The sequence below is a fragment of the Squalius cephalus genome, assembly GCF_949319135.1.
Source record: "Squalius cephalus genome assembly, chromosome: 22".
Taxonomy (NCBI): Eukaryota; Metazoa; Chordata; class Actinopteri; order Cypriniformes; family Leuciscidae; genus Squalius; species Squalius cephalus.
Genome location: NC_137143.1, coordinates 852,690 through 862,500, shown reverse-complemented (window position 1 = coordinate 862,500; position 9,811 = coordinate 852,690). Strand labels below are relative to the sequence as shown.

The 9,811-nt window shown below is 39.8% G+C and overlaps 1 protein-coding gene across 1 annotated transcript in view; it reads left to right on the top strand.

The window, feature by feature from the left end:
* The window catches only part of cnbpb (CCHC-type zinc finger, nucleic acid binding protein b), a 9,779-nt gene extending 2,749 nt beyond the window's left edge, over positions 1 to 7,030 (top strand). The window contains exons 2-5 of the mRNA XM_079857258.1: positions 2,144 to 2,268; positions 2,352 to 2,417; positions 5,744 to 5,942; positions 6,020 to 7,030. Coding sequence (XP_079713384.1) covers positions 2,166 to 2,268; positions 2,352 to 2,417; positions 5,744 to 5,942; positions 6,020 to 6,137 — 486 coding nt within the window. The 5' untranslated portion in view covers positions 2,144 to 2,165 and the 3' untranslated portion in view covers positions 6,138 to 7,030. The remainder of the gene's footprint in view (positions 1 to 2,143; positions 2,269 to 2,351; positions 2,418 to 5,743; positions 5,943 to 6,019) is intronic.
* The last annotated feature ends 2,781 nt before the right edge of the window (positions 7,031 to 9,811 follow it).

Below are 9,811 nucleotides of genomic sequence, written 5' to 3'. Positions count from 1 at the left end.
CGCCGGTTGTATGTACGAGGGAGAGTAATTACTGACAGAACTTTCATTTTTGGGTGAACTAAACCCTTTAATAAAATAAATAGGGAATAATAATATTGTCTTTTATTTAGTTTTATTATTATTATTTTCTGTATATAGACTGTACTGTAAATAAAAAATAAATATAAAAGACAATATTATAGGCTATATATTCATGGTTAGATATAGGAAAAATAATATTAACATATTAATAATAAAATAAAGTCTGAGGCTGTTAGGAGCAACGAGTGTGTGTGTTCATGATCTCGAGTGTGTGTGTGTTCATGATCTCGAGTGTGTGTGTTCATGGTCTCGAGTGTGTGTGTGTTCATGATCTCGAGTGTGTGTGTTCATGATCTCGAGTGTGTGTGTTCATGATCTCGAGTGTGTGTGTGTTCATGATCTCGAGTGTGTGTTCATGATCTCGAGTGTGTGTTCATGATCTCGAGTGTGTGTTTCTCTCAGTCGTAGGGTGCAGTCTGAGGCTATGAGGAGCAACGAGTGTGTGTGTTCATGATCTCGAGTGTGTGTGTGTTCATGATCTCGAGTGTGTGTGTTCATGGTCTCGAGTGTGTGTGTGTTCATGATCTCGAGTGTGTGTGTGTTCATGATCTCGAGTGTGTGTGTTCATGGTCTCGAGTGTGTGTGTTCATGATCTCGAGTGTGTGTGTGTTCATGATCTCGAGTGTGTGTGTTCATGATTTCGAGTGTGTGTGTGTTCATGATCTCGAGTGTGTGTGTTCATGATCTCGAGTGTGTGTGTTCATGATCTCGAGTGTGTGTGTGTGTTCATGATCTCGAGTGTGTGTGTGTTCATGATCTCGAGTGTGTGTGTGTTCATGATCTCGAGTGTGTGTGTGTTCATGATCTCGAGTGTGTGTGTGTTCATGATCTCGAGTGTGTGTGTGTTCATGATCTCGAGTGTGTGTGTGTTCATGATCTCGAGTGTGTGTGTTCATGGTCTCGAGTGTGTGTGTGTTCATGATCTCGAGTGTGTGTGTGTTCATGATCTCAAGTGTGTGTGTTCATGGTCTCGAGTGTGTGTGTGTTCATGATCTCGAGTGTGTGTGTGTTCATGATCTCGAGTGTGTGTGTTCATGATCTCGAGTGTGTGTGTGTTCATGATCTCGAGTGTGTGTTCATGATCTCGAGTGTGTGTGTTCATGATCTCGAGTGTGTGTGTGTTCATGATCTCGAGTGTGTGTGTGTTCATGATCTCGAGTGTGTGTGTTCATGATCTCGAGTGTGTGTGTGTTCATGATCTCGAGTGTGTGTGTGTTCATGATCTCGAGTGTGTGTGTGTTCATGATCTCGAGTGTGTGTGTTCATGATCTCGAGTGTGTGTTCATGATCTCGAGTGTGTGTTCATGATCTCGAGTGTGTGTTCATGATCTCGAGTGTGTGTGTGTTCATGATCTCGAGTGTGTGTGTTCATGATCTCGAGTGTGTGTGTTCATGATCTCGAGTGTGTGTGTTCATGATCTCGAGTGTGTGTGTTCATGATCTCGAGTGTGTGTTCATGATCTCGAGTGTGTGTTCATGATCTCGAGTGTGTGTTTCTCTCAGTCGTAGGGTGCAGTCTGAGGCTATGAGGAGCAACGAGTGTGTGTTCATGATCTCGAGTGTGTGTGTGTTCATGATCTCGAGTGTGTGTGTGTTCATGATCTCGAGTGTGTGTTTAACGTTTATGATCTCGAGTGTGTGTTTCTCTCAGTCGTAGGGTGCAGTCTGAGGCTATGAGGAGCATTGAGTGTGTGTGTTTATGATCTTGAGTGTGTGTTTCTCTCAGTCGTAGGGTGCAGTCTGAGGCTATGAGGAGCATTGAGTGTGTGTTCATGATCTCGAGTGTGTGTTTATGATCTCAAGTGTGTGTTTCTCTCAGTCGTAGGGTGCAGTCTGAGGCTATGAGGAGCATTGAGTGTGTGTGTTTATGATCTCGAGTGTGTGTTTCTCTCAGTCGTAGGGTGCAGTCTGAGGCTATGAGGAGCATTGAGTGTGTGTGTTTATGATCTTGAGTGTGTGTTTCTCTCAGTCGTAGGGTGCAGTCTGAGGCTATGAGGAGCATTGAGTGTGTGTTCATGATCTCGAGTGTGTGTTCATGATCTCGAGTGTGTGTTTCTCTCAGTCGTAGGGTGCAGTCTGAGGCTATGAGCAGCAACGAGTGTTTTGGTTGCGGTCGCACCGGCCACTGGATCAAGAACTGTCCGAATGCGGGACGTGGACGTGGAAAAGGTCGAGGCAGAGGCAAAGGTGAGAGCAATTGATCTAACGACTTGACCTCGAGTGTGTGTGTGTGTGTGTGTGTGAGTAACGTGTTTCTCCTGCGCCGCTAGATCTGTTCTGCTATCGCTGTGGAGAGCCGGGCCACGTCGCGCGGGACTGTGAGCGCACCGAGGACGGTGAGGACATCTCACACTTTCAGTTTGCTTTTATAGTCTTAAAGGGATAGTTCACCCAAAAACGAAAATTAGCCCATGATTTACTTGCCCTCAAGTCATCCTAGGTGTAAATGACTTTCTTCTTTCAGTTGAATGCAGTCGGAGTATAATCATTAATATTTACATTAATAGTTATATTCAAAAATATCCAAGCTTTATAATGGCAGTGAATGGGTATATTTTTTTGGAAGTCCGTAAAATTGCATCTATCATCATAAAAGTGCATCTATCCATGATAAAAGTGCATCTATCCATCATCATCTTCTTCCGCTTATCCGGGGCCGGGTCGCGGGGCCGCAGTCTAAGTAGAGACGCCCAGACTTCCCTCTCCCTAGACACTTCTCTTCCCCGGGAAGGCAATTTGCCTTGCGGCTCAGCTCTTTCTTCACCACGACAGACCGGCACATCGACCGCATTACTGCATGAGCTGCACCGATCCGCCTGTCGATCTCCCGTTCCATCCTTCCCTCACTCGTGAACAAGACCCCGGGATACTTGAACTCCTCCACTTGAGGCAGGATCTCTCCACCAACCTGAAGTGGGTAAGCCACCCTTTTCCGACTGAGAACCGTGGCCTCGGACTTGGAGGTGCTGATTCTCATCCCAGCCGCTTCACACTCGGCTGCAAACCGTCCCAGTGCATGCTGAAGGTCCTGGTCTGATGAGGCCAACACGACAACATCATCCACAAAGAGCAGAGATGAGATCGTGTGGTCCCCAAACCTGACACCCTCCGGCCCCTGGCTGCGCCTAAAAATTCTGTCCATAAAAATTATGAACAGTCCAACATGCACCGGGACCAAGTCTGGCTTACTGCCGGCAATGCAAACCAAGCTCCTGCTCCAGTCGTACAGGGACCGGACAGCCTTTTCCGGACAGTCTATCCATCATAAAAGTGCATCTATCCATCATAAAAGTGGATCTATCATCATAAAAGTGCATCCGTCCATGATAAAAGTGCATCTATCCATCATAAAAGTGAATCTATCATCATAAAAGTGCATCTATCATCATAAAAGTGCATCTATCCATCATAAAAGTGCATCTATCATCATAAAAGTGCATCTATCATCATAAAAGTGCATCCATCCATCATAAAAGTGCATCTATCCATCATAAAAGTGCATCTATCCATCATAAAAGTGCATCTATCATCATAAAAGTGCATCCATCCATCATAAAAGTGCATCTATCCATGATAAAAGTGCATCCATCCATCATAAAAGTGCATCTGTCCATCATAAAAGTGCATCTATCATCATAAAAGTGCATCCATCCATCATAAAAGTGCATCTATCCATCATAAAAGTGCATCCATCCATCATAAAAGTGCATCCATCATCATAAAAGTGCATCCATCCATCATAAAAGTGCATCCATCCATCCATCCATCATAAAAGTGCATCTATCCATCATAAAAGTGCATCCATCCATCATATGTGCATCTATCCATCATATAAGTGCATCTATCCATCATAAAAGTGCATCCATCATCATAAAAGTGCATCTATCCATCATAAAAGTGCATCTATCATCATAAAAGTGCATCTGTCCATCATAAAAGTGCATCTATCATCATAAAAGTGCATCCATCCATCATAAAAGTGCATCTATCCATCATAAAAGTGCATCCATCCATCATAAAAGTGCATCCATCATCATAAAAGTGCATCCATCCATCATAAAAGTGCATCCATCCATCCATCCATCATAAAAGTGCATCTATCCATCATAAAAGTGCATCCATCCATCATATGTGCATCTATCCATCATATAAGTGCATCTATCCATCATAAAAGTGCATCTATCCATCATAAAAGAGCATCTATCCATCATAAAAGTGCATCTATCCATCATAAAAGAGCATCTATCCATCATAAAAGAGCATCTGTCCATCATAAAAGAGCATCTGTCCATCATAAAAGTGCATCTGTCCATCATAAAAGAGCATCTATCATCATAAAAGTGCATCTATCCATCATAAAAGTGCATCTATCCATCATAAAAGTGCATCTATCATCATAAAAGTGCATCTGTCCATCATAAAAGAGCATCTATCCATCATAAAAGTGCATCTATCCATCATAAAAGTGCATCTATCCATCATAAAAGTGCATCTATCATCATAAAAGTGCATCTATCATCATAAAAGTGCATCTGTCCATCATAAAAGAGCATCTATCCATCATAAAAGTGCATCTATCCATCATAAAAGTGCATCTATCCATCATAAAAGAGCATCTGTCCGTCATAAACTTCCAAAAAAATATACCCATTCACTGCCATTATAAAGCTTGGAAGAGCAGGACATTTTTTAATATAACTCTGATTGTGTTCGTCTGAAAGAAGAGTGTCATATACACCTAGGATGACTTGAGGGAGAGTAAATCATGGGCTAATTTTCATTTTTGGGTGATCTATCCCTTTAAGTTGGGGTTATTTAGCATTTTATTAATAACTGCAAAAACCTTTTGTTTGAGTCTTGTGATGGAAATTATTTAAATAAATGCAAATTATATTTACCTCAAATAATCTGTTCGTTTTTGGTTAAACTGCCTTGTGAATGGGAGTGCTTGGGCCACTGCAGTGATAGCATCAAAATCACTATTTCTAAAACACTAATGCGGCTCGACACAACATGAAACTGTGCTGGAAGTGTCACCAGCGGCTCTACACATGAACTCCAGCACTGAGAACAGTGTGTGTGTACACAGAGTTTACTAAAGAGGAAGGTTCTGTACGACTCACTTCATCAGTTAGTGTTCCCGGTGGCTGGAATTGTGTCAGTCAAAAGTAGTCGATCTCCGAATGCAACGTAATGAACTGAGCTTTCCATCTTCACTCGCTCATGTTACGTTTTCAACATCTTCATCTGTGTTTAGTGTGTAGTGTTGCTGTGTGATCATGAAAGCTCCAGTTCTTCTCTATATCAGTGTCTGTGAAACGCCTCCAGTGTAGTCTTGAGTTTCTTCCTCATTTGAATAATTCATGTGCAGAATAAAGGGGCGGGGCCTGGTTGAGTTAGTTAGTAGTGTGTTAAACTGGCGGTTATGGTAAGGGGCGGGACTTTTCCCAAACACACTCGAAGCGCTCGACCAATCACAACACACTGCTCCAGCAGACCAATCAGAGCACAGTGTGCTTTTCAGAAGGAGGGGCTTCATAGAGACAGGAAGTAAACAGAGCGTTACTGACAGACTGGGAAGAGAGGAGCCACAACAATGGAGAATATGAGGAGAATAATGTTCTAGTATATTAAATTGAGTGTGTGTGTGTGTGTTTTCCAGCGTGCTACAACTGCGGCAGAGGCGGCCACATCTCCAGGGACTGCAAGGAGCCGAAGAAGGAGCGCGAGCAGGTTTGCTACAACTGCGGGAAAGCGGGTCACATGGCGCGCGACTGCGATCACGCTAACGAGCAGAAGTGCTACTCGTGCGGCGGCTTCGGACACATCCAGAAGGGCTGCGAGAAGGTCAAGTGCTACAGGTGAGCCATGACGGTTGTAGGAAGAGTGTGTGTGAGCCGTGAGCGGGCCTGATCTGTGTGTGTTCTGCTCCTCTCAGGTGTGGCGAGATCGGACACGTAGCCGTCCAGTGCAGCAAAGCTAGCGAAGTCAACTGCTATAACTGCGGGAAATCGGGTCACGTGGCCAAAGAGTGCACCATCGAGGCCACCGCTTAATCCCATCCTCCATCAACTCCTCCTTTTCTGATTGATGGTTGTATTATTTTCTCTGAATCCTCTTCACTGGCCAACGGTTGGCAGATTAGAGGCTAATTCCCAGGCCAGTGAGCTCTTGACATGTTAAAAGGAGGAAAGGGGTGGAAAAAACTTCCACTTTCTGCATTTAATACAAAAAAAAAAATGTTTGTTTAGTTTGGTTAGAGGTGTAAACGTATAATGCTTTGTTAAAGAACCCCCTTTCCATGCCACTGGTTAACAGGGATGTTTTGAGTGAAGAACGAACGTGTCGAGAGATCGGAAAGAGTACGGTAAAAAATAACCACACAGATCAGATCAGATCGGGAAGCAGCGCCGGGCTCTTGAATGATTTGCATTTTTTTGTTGTTTTATCAATGAGTGAGAGTGATTGACCAGCACACGACACACACCCGGTCCCGTCGGGCCAGCAGGACGCAAGATACGCGGAGAAAACAATGTAAAGCAAACTACTTTATAGCAGATTCAGAACGTGATATTCTTTGTAAAACACGGGGTTTCCAGTCGAAGGCCTCGTCCGTGGAGTTTAGGTCGTTCTACCCGAGGTGAAAACTTCATAAACGTGAGAAGAGAAGAAATGCAAACAAGGGGTCATAAAACAGATTCGGAGTTTGAAGAAAGGTGAATGTTTTCACAGAAATCAAATGTTATTTTTGTACAATATCACTTTAGACTACTCTAAAAAAAAAAAAAAAAAAATGATGATGATGAATAATAATAATAATAATAAAAAACTATCATTTGCTTGTACTCAGTTTTTAAGTCGGAAGGTAAACGCAACTGAAGTTCTAGGACATAGAAATGTAATTTTAAACTATCAATAAATCTGGAGGAGGAAGGGGTGTAAAGACTGACGCTTCGTCTCTGAGTCGTGTGTGTTTACTCTGCACTCACACACATCACACACACACATATATATGAGACTATATTTTATATATATATATTACACACACTTGTATAAATTTATATATGTATGAATGTATATGTGTTATATATATAATTATGTATTTGTATATACAAAAAAATAAAAGTATAGGCAAATGACTTTTTTAGTTAAAACATTAAATATATTTTATATAAAATATATATTAGTGCGGTCAAATCAATTAATTGTGAATAATTGCATCTAACATAAAAGTGTGTGTGTATATTCTAAAAATAAAAGAGTATGATAATCATAGATCATCAGAAGTCATTAAAAGTTGTATTTTCAGTTTTTCCACACATTTGTTGTAGAAAGCAGAAAGTCTGTTCATTTTGCCAATAAACCTGATTTGCATTAGGGGTTGAATCATTTCAATTACAACTGTATATAATATTTTTATTTATATTTTCCATATTACACATAAACAGTAAAATAATTGAAATACAAACTAAAAAAGTTACTTTTTATGGTGAAAATCAGCAAATCTGTGCTTTGCTGTTCATATTGGTGTATATAAGATATAAAAACACTACAGTGATTGTTGTAATCGGTGCAAACTACTTTTCTGTGTTCAGCAATATCAAAAGTGCAAGCCTCGTTTCGAGTAATTTACAGCTGTTTCATCATCAGACACACTGTAAACATTTACACTTAAAGCCATGCGTCCCTGTAAACGCAACGCTATCGGATGATAAAGCAAAAAGCATTTGAATGAAACACAAGTAGGCGCTTGATAAAACCTTTGCTTTTGATGTCATGTGACTAATGCTGTATATAGAAACTTTATTTTTAGGACTGTTGAAGGCGAATGAGCCTCTGAAGTAATGCGAGTTCCCACAGATCAATGAGACCAGAGCTAAACATAGAGTGTGTGTAACTGGAGATCAGGAGCTGAACACACACTGAACTGAGTCTCAAAGCAACACACACACACACATGCATCTGAGTTCATGATCAGTGTTTTTCTCATGAGGAGTGTTTTGACCATTACAAATGATGAGAAATGTTAGATTTCACCAGAAACACCATGTCAGGAGAGAGCCTGAGCTTAAAGTCACCGTGAAATCAAAACCGACAATTCTTATTTTTTATGGAGTCAAAATAATGCCATGTATGTTTGCAAAAAAATATTGAGCAAAAACAAAGTTGTTCTATCAAACAAAAATAAAGAATTGCAAAAGAAAAATAAAGTATTGAGAGAAAAAAAAGTTGTTTTGCAAAAGAAAAATAAAGTATTGAGAGAAAAAAAGTTGTTTTGCAAACAAAAATAAAGAATTGAGAGAAAAAAAGTTGTTTTGCAAACAAAAATAAAGTATTGAGAGAAAAAAAGTTGTTTTGCAAACAAAAATAAAGTATTGAGAGAAAAAAAGTTGTTTTGCAAACAAAAATAAAGAATTGAGAGAAAAAAAGTTGTTTTGCAAACAAAAATAAAGTATTGAGAGAAAAAAAGTTGTTTTGCAAACAAAAATAAAGAATTGAGAGAAAAAAAGTTGTTTTGCAAACAAAAATAAAGTATTGAGAGAAAAAATAAAGTGGTTTAATTTGCAACGCTCCTTTTATTCTGCGCTTCGGTCAAGTGTGTGATCGTGATATCGTTTTCCCTGTGCGCTTCTCTTTTCTGTGTGTTTCTCTTTATGGCACTATTTAAATGTGGGGGTGGAGTCAAGAAACAGGGGCGTGTTCAGCGGACAAGGCCACGCCCCCTAAAATATGACATTATCTGCTTGCAGATCAGATAAGAGTTTTTAATAGAGTGGGAGAAGAATAATGAATGTATGCAGATTTATACTAGACAACCCGACACCCGTCTCCACGGTGACCCCTAGTGGTCAGAACCGTGTAAATGCAATAAAAACCTGGACCAAAACCTGCATAAAAACACCTTTTACAAATCTAGTGCACATTTTTTATTTAAAGTAAAATCTTTCAAATGCAATTATCTAATCATCTAATAAGATTATCAAGTGTCTATGTTCTTTTATTAAGGGTCAGGGTGTGTTTTGTTAGTTCTATGAATGGTTCAGCTCAACAGGCCAATAGGGGACTACTATCTTCGTTTGTGAATTTCGGTTCCCTGAGATGAGGCTAGCTCACGCTGTGGGAAAACTCCTTTTCTCGATAACATTACATATTAATATTAATATACATTATTATATTGTTACAGTGGGAACGCACTGGGCCATTGCACTGCGATTACCTCTAAAAGTGTCATTTCTACTTCTAATATTTGTTAAACGAGCTTAAATGGTGGCAATATGTATTACAATTATATAAAATATACTATACTGTAAAGTGTGATTGGAAATAAAGGAATTATCATGCAAATTGTGGTTGTATCAAGTATTTTTTTTTAAAAGGTTTGAGGATTTAAGTTAATCCGTGGATATTAATTAATGTATGAAGTAAAAATAAATAAGAAGCTATTATAGTAAAAATGAATCAACTATGGGTTAATAAATAAACAAGCCAATTTGCTGGGTAAAATTAACCCAACATGTGTTCAGTCCTATATTTTCCTATATTGTTTAGAGTGCACACACAACACAATCTGATTTAATAGAGGAAGATATCTTATTTTCCACGTATTTTTGGGGTAAATTGAATATGTTTGGCTGTCTTCCGCTTCCAGTTGTTTTTATCTGTACATAAAAGCTAGTTATGCTTCTTGACATTGTAAACTGTTTTTAATCTTCGCCTATTATTTTAATGT